The sequence below is a fragment of the Lissotriton vulgaris genome, chromosome 1_2 (assembly GCF_964263255.1).
Source record: "Lissotriton vulgaris chromosome 1_2, aLisVul1.2, whole genome shotgun sequence".
Classification (NCBI taxonomy): Eukaryota; Metazoa; Chordata; class Amphibia; order Caudata; family Salamandridae; genus Lissotriton; species Lissotriton vulgaris.
Window position 1 is genome coordinate 344,282,161 of NC_141686.1, and position 20,939 is coordinate 344,303,099.

At 48.0% G+C, this 20,939-nt stretch overlaps 1 protein-coding gene across 2 annotated transcripts in view; it reads left to right on the forward strand.

Moving 5' to 3' along the window:
- The window catches only part of LOC147736734 (uncharacterized), a 34,969-nt gene extending 14,387 nt beyond the window's left edge, over nt 1-20,582 (forward strand). Inside the window, exons 3-5 of one of the 2 annotated variants that reach the window (XM_086953445.1) lie at nt 12,501-12,602; nt 15,287-15,415; nt 19,088-20,582. In XM_086953445.1, the coding sequence (XP_086809571.1) occupies nt 12,501-12,602; nt 15,287-15,415; nt 19,088-20,082 (1,226 nt within the window). In that variant the 3' untranslated portion in view covers nt 20,083-20,582. Of the gene's footprint in view, nt 1-12,500; nt 12,603-15,286; nt 15,416-19,084 lie in introns of both variants that reach the window. The other variant, XM_086953444.1, reaches the window with a different exon arrangement.
- Nucleotides 20,583-20,939: the final 357 nt, after the last annotated feature.

Consider the following 20,939-nt stretch of genomic DNA (forward strand, 5'->3'; position numbering starts at 1 on the left):
AGACAGCCAACGTTCCGTGCATCACTGAATTTCCAACATTCGACACTAAACACACATTCTGGCCGAGCAGCAGGAAGATTGGTGAACTTCAGAATATGGGTAAATTATGCGGGCATAACACCCCCCCTCCTTTTAAAATGAAAAACGAAAGTTGCAAAAACAAGTAAAAATTAACAGAAAAACTATACACAAGAAAAATTACAAAGGCAATAAATAGGTCAAAACCCAGGGATGTGCAATTATGTAAACATCACGAGAGGTCAGTGCCACTTGAAACAGAACGAATGGATACCTTCCAACCAATAAAGAGTAAAATAACCCATCCTCGCCCAATAAAATAAAATGTGAAAACGACGTTGCAAATGGCAGAGGGCAAAATTTCACCCTGCAACTCCGATCCTTACTGCAAGGGAACAAATGAGTGGACGAAATTCCACTCGTAAGGAAACCTACGTACGTTGCGAAGATGGAGCTAAAAACCCATCTTCGACCCCTCATATGAGGGACAAACACTTGGGACTATGACTCATAAAGTCAACCCACCTGTAGGGGTCTAAGACTTTAACCATGTATATGAGACCATAAACAATGAAAACACACCCTGTGTGGGGGAACCGTACCCATGAAGCAAAACCAACCCAGTGTAAGGGAACCGTACCCATGAACCAAAACCAACCCAGTGTAAGGGTTACATGTAATATTAATTGGAACAGACCCAATAAACGGGGTATGACAAACCATTTGCAAACCCGAAGAGATGATTCTCCACAGCAACGTACCAGCACAGGCTCAAGCATCAATAAACTTTATTTAAACGACAACGTGGCTGGCAAAACAGGGACAATGAAGCCTTTAAGCTGCAGGAATAGACATCGATCGCTCCAACTGCAAGATGGCAGCACGCACTGGTGACGCCCCGCTGGATGGCTCCCGACATCACCGTGCGCCAAAACGTCACGAGGCATCGCCAGAGGTACGTGTAGAGCTGGAAATGGAGCAGTCACAGAAGAGCTGCCCACGTCACTATGCAAGTAGGTGCGCGCACTGGAGGTGACACGTGCCACTCTTTTGAAAAAGAGTGAAGCAGTTGAACTGGCGCTGGCTCAAAGGTGGCTCAAATGATGCCAATAATAATAGACAAAAACGGCTCACCTCAACAGTTCAATCCAATGCTCCAACGCCAAAGTACTCCATGCCTCTATGCAAGTAGAGTGGATATGCAGGGCATAACAGATACTTTAATGACAGGCAGTACTGCTGAGGCATGGCCATGTGCCCAGTATATGGGTGTCTGAAGACAAGACCAACTGTGTTGAGCTGTGGAGCAGAGCAATGTGCAGAGTACAGGGCCCTACGGCACAAGGCAAACACTGTGCTGTGGTGTCTGTGTCTTAGGTGTTTGTTTATTTTATGTATTTATTTATTTTAAAGGGTTTATATAGCGCTGGCTAGACCCAAAGGTATCCGAGCGCTTTACATGAGTGTCAGACTATAGTTGCAGGTTACATCGTTACAAAGCTTACACTGTTATTAGAGCTTGGCAAACATTTTTTTTCTTTTTTGTTGAAAAACCTTTATTTTAGCATTCAATAAAAATACAAGCATGGGCCTACAACCGCGGGGGCCGGCCGCTAGACAAATTAAAATCGCCGATATCACAGTACGACACAGCTCATCAGCCGACAACCCAGAGGTCCGGCAGCGATTCAGGATAAAACTTGTATTAGAATGCACAACTGGGTTCCAGGATGAGACAGAGGTTTCATTTTATATTATATAAGAGAGGATCAGGTGCCATACAATCAAACAGAAGAATGCGGGGTCAGGGTAAGAGACATGATATGCATGTAATAACCGCTATAATGGAGCATTTGCGCCAAAGCATATAGATCGGTACAAGCGACAACACAATATACATTCAATGTTGCGCCAGTACTCGGGCCTGCCCACCCAGAAATCAGGAGTTCATAAAAGCATAAGCACCAAATACGAGCACACGATAAGAATCCAAATGATTCGTAGCTATACTGATCCTTTAAAGAAAGAAAGAGAAGGAAAAGAAAGGCCATAAAAAATAAAAAAGGCAAAATAAAAAACCCCCTCCAGCCCCCCACCCTGCACCCCTGCAAATGGCTACAGCCTGACCCCACTAGCAGCGTGCCTGTCGCCCCTAATAACTAAAACCCCAAAGGTAGGAAAAAGAACAGAGGATGGCATATCCATGTGTGCTCCCAGCCCCTTTAGACCCCCGCCTGAAACAGCCACCCCCTATCACTAAAATACAAACTTATGACATCAATATAGAAAAAAATTAGAGGGTACCGTGAGACACCGCCCAGCCTCTTAGAGCAAACAGTTGCAGGTCCAACACTTATGAAAGCCACTACAACCCTTCCCGACCCAGTCGATCTTAACCTTGGCCCTTCCGAGCGAGAACACGACCCCCCCCCCCAGCGAGACCCAAAGGCACACAGAGAAGCAATAAAGTAGAAGAGAGTCATCAGAAGGCAGTCCATGGCTACTGGCAGGCAGTGAGTCCACAGGAACTGTAGACGCAGAACAACTCCCTCCTAGATGAACAGTCCCAATGTATCTTGCACAGGAGTCGTAGCGTCACCAGGAAAGGAGAAGATGTCCACAAAATGAATGGAAAGTCACAAACAAAAGTCTCCTGGAAGGGAACGCCTGACGATATCTCCAAAGCCGGTAGTGGTGGAAGGTTCAGCAATACCATGACATCCTCGGGAACACAGTCTCCCAGGGCACCGTCCGATGGTTCCAATACTTGTTTCCTCACGGGGTTCTCGCACAGAGTCAAAATGGCCGCGTTTTGAATGGCTGCAGATTCCTGTTCCAACAGTGAGGCCGGGTCCGGTTCCACCAGGAGCATCTCAGATAGGCGCGTGTCCAATTTGCTCAACAAAGTATCCACATCCTCGGGGAGGAGCCAAGATGGCGACCGGGTCGGACGTGTAGTCCCTCGGCTCCGCCGATCGATTCTCTCATCGCGCCTATCCTGTCACCGATCCTGCGCTCAATCGGCACGATGCGGTAGCCGAAATGCCCCGGCGGCTAATGGGGAAATCCTGGAGACCGCGCTCCTCTACAACCGGGAGAAATGCTCAATTGAAGTTCGAGGCCTGCGGCAGTCCTCAGACCGGGGCCTCGAGTAGATGTTGGCGCCGGCGGTGGAGTGAATAATATCGGACGTCGGCAGCTGTACCTCGCCGGCCGGATCACTTGAGGAACTCACGGTCGGTTCTGGGCCTCCCGCTTCATCGGACTGCAGGTAAAGGGTTGGTTGTGCCCGGCGCCTGTGTCTGGAGTCTTCCTAATTGCGGGAACCCTTATCGTTCATGGCCGATTGTTTGCCCTACTGCTGCCCTGCTGCCAGCGATAGGTCTCCTATCTATCTACCCCACCGACTCCAAGCGGAACGACTGGCTTGTGTGATGTCGTCAACTGTTGCTTCCTGGTGTCTGCTTGCCACTGTATCTGGGCATAGCCCTCCTGCGTGTTGCGAGCGACCGGTCCCTGGTTTGGAGGGCTTCCATGTGCAGGGAATAATGGCACACAATCCTGAGGATTCGGGGCTGGCGAGTGGACACGGATGCGAAGAACTGGGGGATGCGAGTGGCTGTGAGCGTGGGGGCACCCAAGACTATGGTGCTCTAATGGCGGCCATTGTCTCCTTTTGTCAAGAAATTACCTTCTCCGTGCTCACCCTGATTGGCAAGGTTGACGGTATACTGCTTGCACCGGGGTGCTCAAACATGGCGGACCTGCTGGACCACAGTGCAGCGCTTCTCCATGGGACCGACTACCACAAGATGGCGGCCCCGCATCACAGTGGTTGCATTGAGACTTCAGTATCAGGGGAGGCCCTTGCAATGAACGACGCCAGCCTGGACCGTTGCCTGACCCGTGGCTTGCGATTGAGACGTGAGTCTTCTCCCAGTGCCTTGCCCCTTGAAACCCGGAGCTCGCTCCAACAGGAGCTGGACATCGAGACTCTCCTCCCCCGCTCGGCCCCGAAGTCTCCTAGGGGGGTTGTGCACTCCTTTGTGGAACCGTTGGCCCTCAGTGTCCTCGCCTTGGTGGAGTGTGGGATTGGGTGGTTGAACCGATTTGACATTTTTGGGTTGCTGTTCACGTTCTTTTGGGACACTTTGGTAAGCTGTGGTGAACGAGCCAAAACGGGACAGTATTGACTGATGGGTTCCTCGTTGCTGACCGAGCCAGATATGCGATGTTCTGATTTCTCTGATTGTGCAATGTGCCGGTTTCGTGCTTTGTAAATTGCCTTGCTAGTAATGTTTCTTGTCACCGGCCTTTACGCTACTATTGAAACTACGGGGGGTTATACCGGGGGACTGACATGTGGGATGTGAATTGCTACCCTTCCTTACGCTGTGGGCTGCTTTTGTGCTTTCAACTTCTTTTGCTTGTAATGCTTGCCGCCGCCGGACGCCATGCTGTGTGCTGTTATTGGCCTTACGGGAGGGTGGAGCCGAGGGACGGGTGGTGGACTCCTCCCCGCCTTTCTTTCTTTATTGAGAGTTTTAGATTAGGATTCTTTTCTTACTCTCTATATTTCGGGACTCCTTTTATTGGGCGACAGGCACACTGCTAGGGGGGGTTAGGCCGTAGCCATCTGCAGGGGTGCAGGGTGGGGGGTGGACGGGGGGGGGGGGTTTGTTTTTATTTTTGGTTCTATGGGCCTTCTGTTCTTTTTCTTTTTCTTTCTTCTGGGTTTAGACGTTTATCTTCTAGGTGATGCGCAGCGATTCTGGCATTTTTGTTGCATTGTGCATTTGTCTATCCTGATCGTAATGGGCCGGATCAACCTGTTGTGCTATGATATCCTGCTTCTGTCTATCCTTCGGAACAAAAACCTTAAAATTAGACCTTAATACTCCTGGACTAGATCCTTTGCGCTTCCTGTGTTGCAACGTATTGTATCTGTGAGCCCTTGGGCTCTTTGATTTGTTGTATTTGCGATTTTCTATCAATAAAGGTCTTACAAAAATTAAAAAAAAAAAAAAAAAGTATCCACATGTGAGCGACATGCCCAAAGTTCTGCCAGTATTGACCTCAGCGATGGCTCATGCTCCGTTCGATCCATATTCTCATGTCCGATATCAATCACAACCACCTCCCCGGGTGAATCTGGCATCCTCGGGGGGGACAAACAGGATTACGAACGTGCAAATGCGAAGGGTGAACAGTCTTTGTTTGCAGCCACGGTCTACCCGTTTAAGGCCGCAGGCCAGAGACCCCGAACCCCGGCGGGCGCAAACCGGGTCCGTGGGAGGGGGGCCCCCACCCGCAGCCAGCAGCAAGCAGAATCACTCCTCCATCGATGCTGAGCAATGAAAATGATCGCCGCCAAATTAGGGCTTAAACAAAGCATCCACTCCGGTTGACCGGACCCAGCCTGATTCTCCTGGCCGATGTTGTTGCACTACAGCCTGGCCGTGAAAGTACTCCAGGCCCTGGCTTCACTGCTGGAGCAGGCCGCAAACTTCAACTCGATGAAACTTCGTCAAACAAGCCGATAAAAGTTTCCGGATTTCACCATCGGAGTGCGGAACAGTTCATACACACAGAGACAAGGCGTAAAGTCAGGATAATATACAGGATATCGTGGCAGGTTACGGAGGTCGGCGGAGCCGGGAGCCTAAGCAGCCATCTTATTTGCTGACGTAGCTCCTCCTCCCTTGGCAAACATAGTTACATGTAAGGTCGAGACAAACAAAAAGGATATATACGTAAGGGAAAAGTAGGAAAGGGGAGAGATTCAGGGTAGGGGGTATGAGCAGGGGAAGAAGACCGAGTGGAGGAGGGAAAGACACAGCATGGCAAGAGGAGAGGAGGGTGATGGGGACACAAACCGGTTGACGAGTCAAAGCTGCGTCTAAAGTCCAGTAAGCTGTGATCCCAAGAGAAAAGGTATCATTTCCCCATCTCTGTTGCAAGAAGCTCGCTTTAAGCAGTGGACTCTCTCAGAGGGGTTATTATCAAAGAAGGGGGGGTGGAAAGGGGCTATTTCCACTTATCAGAAGTGGGAAGTCCAGCACAACCAGGTGCCCCAATCAAACCGTCAAAGAAAGATTTGTGGTGCTGTTCCTCTGGAAGGGGTTTTGACAGTCACTAAAGAATAGGGACCCACTGTGTCTCACTTGGATTTACAGGGGATTCGGCAGTGTGGGTAGGTCACCAGGAGCCACACAGGTCTGCAAAACCTCTACATATGTGGGAGGACTAGCCTGATGTGTTGACTGCCGGGTACTGTTGATGCCTGGATACTTGATACTGTTAGGCAGTGTATCACAGGTACATTCACACTTTAGAAATGTTCTAATTGTATCCCTGATGAACACACCAGCTAATAAATAACACATATACATCTTAGTGTAGATAGTTCATTTTCAATCGCGAGTCAATTGACACATACCCGAGAAACATGTTGACCGTCCAATAATTTTCAATAACTGACATAGCAACACTGCTTTTAACTGAGGCAGGAGACCCCCAGAATAAAAGTATTTTCCATGTACTCCCAGCCCCATTTTTAACTCCCTATCAGCTACACACTTTTTCTGGCCCCATACCCGCACTTCACCAAATGGCTGTTGGAAAAAGAGCTCCGGTAAAGTGCCCCCCTTTGAGGTGAGCCCGTTGGGTATTGCACCGCTGTCCCAACGAGGAGCAGCCCAGATGATTAAGCATGACACCTGTAAGGGTGTGTGAGTGCATTCAAATCCAAAATATGGTTTTCCCCTGTACATCCGAGTGAGACACAGTGGGTCCCTATTCTCTAGTGACTGACATAACCCCTTCCAGAGGAACGGCACCAGAAATCGTTCTCTCAGAGGGGTCTCTGAGATTCCAAGGCCTACATACTGGATCCTTCCCCAAAAAGGGAAGAAGGAGTGCTTTGGCAAGGGGTGCCATAACATACCTCAGCTGTGAGTGGCTCCCTTGGCGCTGTGGACTCTCTCAGCGGGTACGCTGAGACTCCAGATTATAAATATTGGAACTTGCCCCAACAAGGGGAGAAGGAGTGCTTAGTCAAAGGGCACAAAAGGACAGGGGGCTAGGCAGTGTAGCAGGCAAGGGGAGAGATTCAGGTGAGACGAGATAGGAGCAAATGAAGTGGCCAAAGAAAGAAAGAGTACTAAATGGGAACAGACCGCATCAGTTAGGGGGACAGACTGTTTTCTCTCTGTAGCCATGAGTTTGCCCCATCTCTAAGGTAAAAACCTACACAGGCCATTCCAGAAGCTTTGCCATCCAGGACATGAAGCACACAGTTTGTAATTCGAATTATTTTTCACAATTCACAGAAGTTTATAGTACGCTGCACATCAGCAATGCAGATGTTTTTCATATTCAGTTCTTGGGTGCAGAGGATGATGCTCAGAACTAACCGTGTTTAACCCATTCCTATGATATACCTTTTGCACTAACGTGCCTCTAGCTGCCTTCTTACTGCTTATATTGCATCCAATTTGCTGCTTGGCCTGTTATTTGGCTTAAACTCTTTACACAATTTATTTATTTATTTTTTGGGAGGCTCTTGCACTATTTACATGCTTTAAAAGTTCTTGTTTCTGGGAATTTTATCAACCTCTGTGGTGTAAAGCCAGGGATGGCGCTTATTGATTAAATAAGTACAAACATTGAGATTGCACCAAGTCTCTGTAGCATGAGCTCAACCCTCTGGCCTATCTTACTAATGCTTGCTGATCATTGTAGGCTCCCGCCCAATGTAGGTTGTGCTGGGCACCCCCAGGGGTCAGAGTCCGCAAATATGAATAGGGGGCGAACGATGCCTCCCCCCCCTCCAATTCCCACTGTATAAGGTGCTATCCGCACCGATTGCTTCTGGGTGGGGGAGACTTCCAGTACGTAGGTCCAGCATGGGTCGCCATTTTAAGGCCAGGCATAGTCAGAGTTGATGCAATGTCTGGGCACATGTAGGCATGCGGTGGCCCCTCTCTAGGGGCAGCGGACGTCTCTGGGTATGGCAGCCTACCTCCTCATGGTTATCAGAGTGCTCCAGTGATGGGCTGCAACATTCCACTCTGCCGCGATGTATGGGGGGTGCCATTTTGGAGTCAGGCGTCTGTGAGGGATCACTGGTGCCAGAATCCAGGTTGAGGCCGTATCACCAGTGCCCCTTGCCCACTGATCTCAGCAGGAAAGATGGCTCCTTGCTGCCGCGCCATCAGCCAGTGCGGGTCTGAATCCTTGGGCTATAGAGGATGTTTGCGGCTGCCAGTCCGGCTCCGCTCTTTCCCGTAGGCATTGCAACTTGCTCCTTAGGTGCAGACGGTTGCTCCGCTGCCTCACCGCTCCTCAGGGGGGAGTCTTTCTCTCCATAAATTGTGCTGCGGGAGCAACGCGATCAGTCGCGGGCTCCGCGGATCGGGCCAGGCTCTGGTGGTAGACGGCCGGCATCTTGTTTTTAGGGTCAGCAATAGATGGAGGCACTTTTTCTCGAGAGCTCGCACCAGATCAGGGCTCAGCTTCTACCTCCAGGCTCTCTCCGCATTCATGCGCTGGATCGCCTGTTTTTGGCGTGATGTAGCGGGCGAGTTTCATGCCCGTGTGTGGGGCCTCAGCAGATCATGTCCGCCACCCCTACTACCCAGATAAACCGTTGTAGTGTGTAGGGCACAGTGACCACAGAAAGTGAACTGAAGATCCGACCAGGTCTGCGTGGTGCATGGGCAGAGCACCGTGCACAGTACGAGGCCCTATGGGGCAGTCGGTGCGTTGTGGTGTCCAGGGCAATGTACAAAGTATGAGAAGAGTTGAATATCAGGCGTGGTCTGCAGGGTGTTAGGAGAGGGTAATGTCCCTCTGCAAGAGCCTCCGAAGATAAGACCCTCTCTGTGGAGTGGTGAGTAGGGCGCGGCACAAATTACAAACAGATCTGAAAAGCAAGCAGAATGTGGCCCCTGAGTGTGGAGGGCGGTCTGCACAGTACAGGGGGTCTCACGACTACGACCGACCGTGGCCTGAGGTGTGCTGAGCAGTGTCCAGAGGGACAGAAGCCAGGAGATCTGCCAGTGTTTGCTCTGCTGAGGCCAACAGGGCAATGGGTACTGAAGCAGGTGTGAAGACCCCACAGATTCGGTCTCACTGGACCAGCGCTGGGAGTGGGAAGACGTGCGAGAACTGCAAGTTCAGGAATAGATCGGGCAGAACCGGTGCTGCAGGAATGTTTATGCAAATATACAAAGCGGGGGTTAGGTTTTCCGTAATTGCCACCCCCCCCCCACCAGGAACACTCTTCCCCCTGACATTAGATCTTCAACCAGTTCAGTGGGGTTTAGGAAACTCCTACAAACCTGGATGTTTAGACAAGCTTATGGCTAACTTTGAGGGTTTGTGCACCCTATGAATTCCCTATAACATAACTAAGTCCAGGGGATCCGTCCCGGAGGAGTGTGCCGTGGATACGGAGATGTGAAGGTCCAGTTGTACCTGGAGGCCTGGTAATGGGGCTCTGTCAGTAATCCTCGTGAGCTCCGGCCTGGTCTGAGATACTGGAGTGAGTAACAAAGGGCGCGGATGACACAGATCTTGTTGGATTAGACATGGTCACATCACGCACTCCCTTTCTCCATTCCTCATTCGCAGTCGCTCTACTAAAATACTCTTCATTACTAGTGCGGCATCTTTAAAACTCACACAGAAGGTCAGAGAGAAGAGTAGGTCTGCCTCGTGGTCTCCAAAGCTACTTACACTCAATCCATAAACGCCATGGATGGTATATTCTGTCTCTCCTCATCTCCCCCACAAACCACAGGGGTCTGATTCTCTGCAAGAGCAAGTTGCCAACTTCGACAAGACTTCACTGGACAAACCATCCTAGGCCATAGAGACAGCAGCCTAAGCGATTGTGGGGTTCCATGAGGGACTGCCTGTTCGAGTTGTACCCCTGGGACAGTCGAGCCATGCCCGTGGGACAGTCGACACAGCACATGCTGAGGCACTCCAACATAGCACCTTCCATGGGGCAGTCCAACATAGCACACGCGGCAGTCCAACAGAGTGTTCCATGAGGCACTCCAGCATAGCACACGCTAAGGCAGTCCAACATAGCAAATGCTGAGGCACTCCAACATAGCACATGCTGAGGCACTCCAACATAGCACACACCGAGGCAGTCCAACATAGCACACGCTCAGGCAGTCCAGCATAGCACAAACTGAGGCAGTCCAACATAGAACACACAGAGGCAGTCCAGCATAGAACACACAGAGGCAGTCCAACATAGCACACACTGCAACAGTCCAACATAGCACACGCTGAGGCAGCCCGACATTGCACATGCTGAGGCAGCCCAACATAGCACACGCTGAGGCAGCCCAACATAGCACATGCTGAGGCAGCCCAACATAGCACATGCTGAGGCAGCTCAACATAGCACATGCTGAGGCAGCTCAATATAGCACATGCTGAGGCAGCCCAACATAGCACATGCTGAGGCAGCCCAACATAGCACATGCTGAGGCAGCCCAACATAGCACATGCTGAGGCAGCCCAACATAGCACATGCTGAGGCAGCCCAACATAGCACATGCTGAGGCAGCCCAACATAGCACATGCTGAGGCAGCCCAACATAGCACATGCTGAGGCAGCCCAACATAGCACATGCTGAGGCAGCCCAACATAGCACCTTCCATGAGGCAGTCCAACATAGCACATGCTGAGGCAGTCCAACATAGCACCTTCCATGAGGCAGTTCAACATAGCACCTTCCCTGAGGCAGCCCAACATAGCACATGCTGAGGCAGCTCAACATAGCACATGCTGAGGCAGCCCAACATAGCACATGCTGAGGCAGCCCAACATAGCACATGCTGAGGCATTCCAAGATAGCATACGCTGCGGCAGCCCGACATAGCACATGCTGAGGCAGTCCAACATAGCACATGCTGAGGCACTCCAAAATAGCGCATTCCCTGAGGCAGTCCAACATAGCACATGCTGAGGCACTCCAACATAGCACCTTCCATGAGGAAGTCCAACATAGCACCTTCCCTGAGGCAGTCCAACATAGCACACGCTGAGGCAGTCCAACATAGCACATGCTGAGGCAGTCCAACATAGCACATGCTGAGGCATTCCAAGATAGCACCTTCCATGAGGAAGTCCAACATAGCACCTTTTATGAGACAGTCCAACATAGCGCATTCCCTGAGGCAGTCCAACATAGCACATGCTGAGGCACTCCAACATAGCACCTTCCATGAGGAAGTCCAACATAGCACCTTCCATGAGGCAGTCCAACATAGCACCTTTTATGAGGCAGTCCAACATAGCACATGCTGAGGCAGTCCCTCATAGCACACGCTGAGGCAGTCCAGCATAGCACACGCTGAGGCAGTCCAGCATAGCACACGCCGAGGCAGGCCCTCATAGCACATGCTGAGGCAGTCCAGCATAGCAGACGCTGAGGCAGTCCAACATAGCACACTCCGAGGCACTCCAACATAGCAAGCTTTAGTTCTGGCGGCACCGTTCCAGAAGATCTCCCTTTCATAGTTTGTTTTAAACCGCTGCCCTCTGGAACCAGTCGACCGCCACAAGGCCTCAAAGATGTAGAGTGAGTGCGCAAATGACTTTATTGTTGACCGGTGCAACATGACAATGTGACCTACAGATCGTTTCTGGAGCTGCGAATAAGGTCTACGCGCTTACACTTGGACACTGAGAACCCCCTTCTCTTGGTTTGGGCCGGTGTAGTGGCCGCAGTCCAGCCCTGGTGTCGTTGTGTAGATTAGAAAGGAGCCCTGCAGGGGTGTGGCAGCGACATTAAAGGGCCATTAGCATTAGTGAAAGAGCTCACTTACACTCTTCTGTTGTGCACTAAACCTAGTTAGTGGCCAAGTCACAGAGGTACAATCACTTGTGTAAATCTACTCCTGCCCCAGGTGCAACTCTGCACTTGTTTGGGGTTCACCATTCCTGAGTGTCATTTACATCTATACGTTCACTTACATGTCTGCACCCCTCAAATTAGGGGTGAAGCTTTCGTCAAAACCAATTACAAGGGTATTGGTCCTAATAGTAACTTTTCACACTTAGGTGGGGTCTTTGCCCCTGTGGTGGAAATCTCCCCATAGGAAAGTGCTAGGAACACTATTAACATGTATTGTTCTTTAAAAAAGAATGAGCAATATGTATTTTTATTAACCTAGAACTGATAAAATGAAATGTTCTAGCAGAACAACTCATCATATTAAATGTTTATTAAATAACTGATTTAAATATATTAGTTTTAATTCATAAGTAACGATGTAATGATTGTCTTTAAAAAAACCTACCCCTACTGGCATTTTTAGTTTTAAATATTACTTATTCATTTAATTAGAAGCCATTTAATTTAAATAATTTATTTGGTAAATGTTTTTATTTATTTTTTATATTAGGTTTATTTTTAACTTTTATAATAATATTAATGCTGTGCTCCTAACAGACTCTATGGCTGCCTACTGTGTGTCTTCATTAAAAGAGACAGAAGATCTGAGGCCTGCTGATGATGACACCGAGAGGAAACATGGCAGTGACCGTCCCTCAGGTGAGTGACACGTGGTGGAAGTCTCGGAGCACAAACACACACGTGTTCTCACATGACACACACACGTCCTGATGAAGACCCGCGAGTAAGGATCCATTGTCCTACACCTTTGGGTCGAAACGTAGACCATCATCTACTCATACGAACTCCTTAACCCAAGATTGATAATAATAATCATCACGGGAGTTTCTGTCTCATGTGATATGTTCTGTTTAACATGTGTTTTTTCTTGATCTCCTACATATGGATCAATGATAATGATGGTTTCAGTTGTGGATTTGTGCTTAATGATTTTTTGATTAGTGATGTTAACTAATTGAAATACACCCCTTCCCTTGCACTCCTTCCCCCTTCCTCTGTGGGCGCACTTGAATTTTGTGTACTATACTAGCGAATGCATAACCAATGTATGTTTTTTTGGTGCAGTGATAATAAAAACACTGTCCACCATTATTTTTGTGTTGATTCTATCCAAATAATTAGGTGAAAATTAAGTATTTGTTGTGTGTTTGGTCTGGGACCCCTTCATATATCTCAACACACACCAAGGAAGCATACCGCCTGCTGACACCTGGGGAGGCTCTCTGAGGGTCCTGTACGGGTGTCAAAAAAAGAGTTCTGTCTAAGTATAAATAACCTGAACAGTAAGAACATGTGTAAGAGTGCCAGTCCTATGGGAGGATACAAAATTCTAAAAGCAGGGACTATTCTGTGTATTCACCAATGAAAAGACAGCATTTCTAAAGGACAGCAATAGGACCCAGTGAAAAAGAGGGGCGTTTTTTCAATCTCTTACCCAAGATACTGCGTGTCTCGAAGAGACAGCGGAAGCGCTGCCTAGACGAGACCTAAAAACAGGATGACGTATCCTCTGCTCTTATTATAAACATTACAAGTCACAGAGGACTTCTCTTGTGAAACAGATGAATGAGGCTGAAGGGCAAGTGGTTTTGCAAGATGACAGAACTCAGAGGTGACTTGAGTTATGAGACATGGGTAGTACATGTCTTTATTTTCACGAAACCGATTACATTAATACAAGTTTGAAATTTCTTGCAGACACATTTAATCAGTTTAATGTCAGTTGGTTTTGGCTCCCCTGCTTTGACCTCTACCGGTGAAATATATACAGATTATCAGGTAAAAAGGGGTGTGACGAGCTGTCTTCCATTTAATTATTTAAGCACATTTTAAGTGTTTTGCTTTCCTCGCTGTCGTCTGCTGTTACTGCTGGGTGGGGGCGTGATTCAGGTGAGACCGGTGTTTGTACACAGTCCTCAGCCCTCCATGTTTTACAGGAGGTTAAATGCTTCACCAACTAAGATTCAAACTCCTGCTCAAAACCACCCCAGAAAGAGTATCTTTTTCACCCCAGCGACTGATGTGTTTATGTTTCTGGGACTTTTCACAATCTGGGCACCTCTGTTTAACTGGAGAGAGTGAGGGATGTGGCAGCCTCTGGTTTAAAGACGAGAGGTTGAATCCGCATCAGAAAAACCTATTCAACTCCAATCTAACTCCAAAGCTGACACCCCTACAACAAATCCTATAAACTAAAGATACGAACCAAGCTCAGGCTGAAATTAACAATAGCCTCATTCTGATTGAACGCTGGATGCATCACAACATCGCAGCAGACACTTATTGACGGTAACTCAGGCCACGCTTAGGAGTGAGAGAGGAGTGTGTCGATCCATCGTTCAGGAGGGAGAGAAGGTTGGACTTTTAGGAGTCTGCTTCAGAGCCAAGATGCCCGTGAAGACCTGGGGACGCTTTTTTAAATGTGGTGCATTTTCCTTGTTAGCGCCGGGCGCAGCTTTTAAAAGGGGTGCCAGGTGCAAACCGGGAAAGTGCGCCCTATTAAAAGGTGTGCCAGGTGCAAACCGGGAAAGTGCGCCCTATTATGTTGAATGCGCTGCCCCCCGGGGCAGCTGCAAACTCGTGCTGCCCTGGGGGCTGCGCATTCAAGTGAAATACAGCTCAGCTTTGAAGCAGCCGCCCCGTGTTTCACTGTACAGGTGGCAACCTGAATGCACTTTTAAGAGGGGAAAGAGACCACCTTGCAGGGGGTGCAGTGAATGACTGCATCTGCCTGCAAGGGGATGTCTGGGGGATCCATACACCCCCCTTTCCACCCTCCAGAGGGCTGCTATCCGGGGGTGCACTGACAGTACACCACCTTTCTAGGTGGCGTACTGTCATAGCGCCTCCTGACACCTTCTTTGCCTCCGCGCCCATGTCTATAATCATACGCGGGCTCAGAGCCAAAGAGATTCCCTCTTTTGCAAGAAGCCACGCCCCCATGCAAATGAGGGAACGTCCTCTGGTGATTTCACTGGCACTATATGTACGTCAGCGCTATCTGTATTACAGAAAGGGTCGCACAAACTTCTGCGGCCATTCCTGTGATGCCAAAGTGCCACAGGAGCATGCAAAGCCGGCGCGCATGCCCGTTGTGCCCCAGGATACGTTTCATAGTACGGCGCCTGCACGGACCCACTTTTGGGGGTTGTGTAAAGAGTTCCTTTTCCCTTCATTTTTTGCTCATCAAGTTCAAGAGTTGTATGTTCCAGTTGTGCCGAGTGTTGGAACTTTATGCAGTGAGTCAGCAGATTTCACACTCTTGCAGACAGTATATTGAAATGGAAATGTTGTAATTCTTTTTTGGTTTGAATTAATTTTAGGCTATGGGACGGTGACAAATATAATTTCGGTCGTCATTAAAAAGGAGGAGGAGGAGGAGGAGGAGGAGGAGAGCCATCCCACTCCCTATCCGAGGCCAGAGGAAACACAAAACGTCAGTCGTGCTCCAGGTAAGAAATGGTGCTTTCCTACATAGAATCACACAAAGGCGGACAGCTCCAGCTGGGATTAGTGTCGCATGCCTCCAGTAAGCGCCTGCCTATCCTCACTTCTGGTATTTGGGGAAGACGTGCATCAACCAAGCACCTGGCCCCCTCCCGAGGCCTGCTATTATTGGGCTTTGCTCCTCAGCGGGCCGGGGCTGCAATGCCCGACAGGCTCACCGTAAACGGGGCTCTTTGCCGGACGAGGCACGAAACATGTTGGCCCAACACACTGCGACAGCCCGTTAGGAACGTTATATCCTCATAGGGCGTCCACTCTTTTTAATTAGGCTGTATCTACCTAAATCATTAAAATTGCTTGTGAACAGGACTGATCCAGACTTATTTTAAGATCCACTTCACGTGCACTACACTTTCCTTGCACTCTTACCCGCACGCACCCCACAGCTTCTTCATAAAGATCTCCGGCATTGAGCCCCGTTTACGCTGAGCCCGTCGGGCATTGCAGCACCAGCCCGACGAGGAGCAAAGCCAAATGATGAAGCATTACATCTTTCGGGGTGTGTAAGGGCATCATGAAGAAAGACCTGTCTCTCCCCTTTCACTTTAGGAACTGCATACCCCTTTGCAGCACAGTTCTCTAGGAGCCCTGTGTGCAGGACCTGTTTAAACAACGGCTCCCGGTCCCACCCTCCCTTCTCTCTCAGATGACTGTCATGGATCTGTCACATTACTGACATGGGTCTGTCACATGTCTGTCTCACTTGGGAGTGTCATATAACGGTCCTTCATGTGCTTTTTACATGATGCCTTGACATTTGTCTATCACATGTCTGCCATGGTCGTTATCATTTTACTGTCCAACATGAGTGTGTCATACCACTGCCCAATGTTGTACATCTGCCGCCTCCTGCACTGACTCCTTCCCCGCTTCACCCCAAACACAGCAGCACAGCAAGATCCAAACCCCAGGACACTTGGTACTGGAACACTCAGGAAGATGAATCACCACTGCAAACAACTGGAGAGCAAACAGAGAACGAGCCAGGACAATGCAGACAGGAGCACCTTTCAAATCCACCTTGAGACAAGTCCACCAAATGAACTAGACCACCAAACGTGCCGCTCCGGTGGATCGCATCAATGCCAGCACCAACAGAAGCAAAGAAAAGTTCACCGTTGTGAAGGGTTTGACCTCACAGGCGGCTGCCTTCAACTCAATCACCCCCGCGCAGGACCTCTGCAAAACTCTTTCAGTTCTTCAGCAACAAAATCACCACAATCTACAGCAACTTCAACCCTAAAATGAACCGGACAGACCTCTCCAAAGGACTCCCGATCTTATCCAAATAGCTTATGCTCGCCATCACCCCATGAGAACTGCCCCCATCGTGAAGTCAATCAACTCAGGAGCCCCATCAGAACCCTGCCCCCACCACACCATCTGCAGAGGACTGCAATCTATCAACGCCATACTCACACCCATTCTGAATGCTTCCTCCTCCTCCACAACCTTCCCAGATGCTTGGAAATAGGCACTGGTCCTCCCTTTGCTGATGGAACCCCCACTGCCCCGTCAATGCTTACCAACTGAAGACCAATCTCCCTGCTACCGAACCCGCCCAAGACCTTAGAGAAAATCATCAACCCACTCTTCACGGAATACCTCAACGACCACAAACTTCTCAACACCACTCAGTCTGGTTTCAGACCCATTCACAGCACAGAATCTGCCATCATCGCTGCCACACATGACATCCGCATGACTCTGGATGGAGGAGACGTGGAGCCCTCATTCTCCTGGACCACTCTGCAGCATTTGGCTCAGTCTCCTACCCCTTCCTCATCCAAAGCCTGCACATCATTGAAATCTAAGGACACACAATCTGATAAACCTGCTCGTTCCGATTGGAAGGACCCAGGCAATTAGCCTGACACCACACACCTCGGATGCCGGTGACCTCATCTGCAAAGTTCTGCAAGGATCTTCCATGAGCCTGACTCTCTTCAACGCAGACAGGATCTCTCTAGCCCTGGGAAACATGTGAAACGATAAATTTATAGACTAGAGTACCTAAAGAAAAGAAATAAAAGAAATAACAGGCAAAAGCGATTTGTAGTTACTGTAATTGTGAGCTTGCTATGATATGTAATTACGTGCAAGCCACAAAAATGGCTCCTTCGCTTTTGCCTGTTATTTCTTTTATTTCTTTTCTTTACTCCCACTACCCTTCCTATTTTTTGTTTGCTTTTTGAATGAAGGGTACAGGACTGTGCCCTATCACTTGTTTGTATATAATCTGTTGCTCTGAAAACCATACCTATTAAAAAATAAATATCCATTGCCCGGCTGGGTATATGGATTTAATTTATAGCACTGACTCTAGTCTATAAATTTATCGTTTCACATGTTTTCCCACTACTCGGACCTCTGTTCTTTGTAGTAATTGATTACCCATGGTCCTAGCTTATCCATTGGGTCCCCTTGTTTGTAAAAAGATGATCTCTCTAGCCAGCACCATCCACTCTCCCAACATCCTCTCCTTTGCCAACGACACACAGCTCAAGCCCTCCCACACAGACCAGAATGACTGAAATCCCCCACTGGATGAAGACCAGTAGTCTAAAGCTGACAAGACTGAAATCATGATCTTTTAGAAGAGCACTTCACCAGGGGCTTTACATGGTGGGCAGTAGTTTTTAGACTGACACCCACCCCCACCATCCACACCAAGAACCTCTGGCTTGTCCTCGACATCAAACTCGACATGACTGCTCAAGTCAATGCCGTCACCACCTCATGCTTCCATACCCTGAAGATGCTGAAGATGATTTTTGAAGGCTCTCAATCAGCACCAGCAAAACGTCATGCGCACCCTGGTCACAAGCAAGCTGAACAACGAGAACATCCTCTATGCCAGGATCAACAAAAAACTCACAGAGGCCTGCAGACTATTCAGAACTCTACGGCCAGTCACTCTCAACCTCCCATGCCAAACTCACATCATTCCACATGGGAAGGACCCCCTCTGGTTCCCCATACACAAACGAGCACAATTCAAACTCCTCACCCACACTTTCAAAGCACTACATAGCACTAGCCCAGCATGCCTCGACATTTGCATCTGCTTTCACAAACCTTCCAGACACCTCTGCTTGTCCGCACTCCTTGCTCAAATCCCACAGACACGAAAAACCATATCCGGCAGTCACACCTTCTGCTACTTCACTCGTAAAGTGTAGAAGGACCTGTCACTACATATAAGAGCCTCCCCCTCACTTCTTGAATGCAACAATAAGATGAAGACCTGGCTTTTCGAGTAGTCCCACGAGTCCATATGTTTGGCTCGACTCAAACCTCCTCAGGGCCAGAACAGTGCCCTCTACAAATCTACATAACATGGCATACCACACGGCTGTCCAACATGTGCCCTTCATTTGACTGATGTGGGTCTGTCACATGACTGACATAAGTATGTCTCATGAGCAACGTTATCTGTCTGACATTACCTGAGTGTCCAGCATTTGTGTATCAAAGGAATCCTTGGTACTGCCTCTCATTGTAACATGCTAAACATTCCTGTAGCAGTACTGCCAACCACTGACTTAATATCACACATTGGTACTCATTTATGTAAACTATTTTCTTGTTTTTTTACATTTCTTTTTATTCAGTAGCCCTCCAGTCAGAAGAAAGAAGTGTAAATGAGGGAGAGACCAGTACATCCATGGAGTGTAAGATGTTTACTGACAATTTCATCCTAAATCAACAACACAATCTCCAGGCAACAGAAAGACGCTTGACCAGCAGTGAGTGGGAGAAGGCATATAGGACTAAGATATTTTTTGCAGCACATCAGAGACCCGACAAAGGGCTGAGGCCCTTTCCCTGCACAGACTGTGAAAAACGCTTTACTCTAAAGTCTGATCTTGTAATTCACAGAAGAATACATACAGGAGAGAGGCCGTTTCAGTGCACTGACTGTGGGAAAAGCTTTACTCAAAAAGGAAATCTCCTAAATCATCAGAGAACACACACCGGAGTACGGCCATTTCACTGCACAGAATGTGGGAAAAGGTTTACGGAAAAGGGACATCTTCTAAGACACCAACGGATACACACTGGAGTGAGGCCCTTCAAGTGCACAGAGTGTGAAAAGAGTTTTAGAGTGAGAACAGCTCTTACACAACACCAAAGAATACACACAGGAGTGCGGCCCTTTAGCTGCACTGAGTGTGCAAAATGTTTCACCGATAAATCTGCTCTATTACGGCATCTAAAAATCCACAAAGGGATTAGGCCCTTTCACTGCACAAACTGTGAGAAATGTTTTATTGATAAGACCGCTCTTTTACAACACCAAAGAATTCACACAGGAGTGAGACCTTTTAACTGCACCGAGTGTGATAAGAGTTTTACTGTGAAACCATCCCTCGTACAACACCTACGAATACACAGAGGTGTAAGACCCTTCAAGTGCACTGTGTGTGAAAAGAGTTTCACTCTGAGCACAACTCTAATACAACACCAGAGAACACACACTGGAGAGAGGCCTTTTAATTGTACTGAGTGTGAGAAGAGTTTCACTGCAAAACAATCTCTTTCACGACATCTGAGACTCCACTTGGAGAAGAAAGATGGAGTTGGTGTAACGGAGAGTGCAGCGCCTTAAGGGCACAGATCCTTTAACTGTGCTGGCAACATCCTGTTTTCTGCTAACATTCATTGATCTTATGTTCTGCACTGACGTACAGCATCGTTTTTGTCCCTTGATTCATTCAGAGAAAGATCTTCTGACGTTTGACTTCTCCTTCAAAAGAGTGAACTATCATTTTGCAAGGATTACATGTAATGTTGTACTACCCTAGGTGGTCTTTGTACTAACTGCCTCATAACACTTATCTTTTTTATCTGTTGTGTCTTACTAGGGAATAATTGCATTTAAAACAGTCTTTCTCTGCCTCCTGCAGTGCAGGTTAAAAATAATTTCTTTGTTCGGAATTCTTTTAAAGAATTTCAAAATGGGCCCTTTGGCAGTTCCTGATAATCTTGTAATAGAACCAATCACACCTTGATTTAAATTCATATAATTTGCTAAGAAATTAATCAGTTTATAAAGTACATTTCAACCATGTATGTCTAATGTATTGCAAATATAGAATGGACTGAAAATTCTCTCTTCTTTTTTTATTTGTAATAGGTCTTCCCTAGTATAACATATTTGTTGACATTACCACTAAACATTGACACTTTTCCACTGGCCCAAATCCACTGTAAATGGATATACATTAGATTTCACTTTTGCCTTGAACCTGACATGCTGTAGAATATGTCATGTAAGTAACACACATACATTACAATTATCACACGTACATTACAATTATCACACATACTATACAAGTAACACACCTACATTACAAGTAACACACCTACTTTACAAGTATCGCAGGTACATTACAAATATTTCATGTACATTACAAGTATTTCATGTACATTACAAGTATTTCATGAACTTTATAAGTATTACAT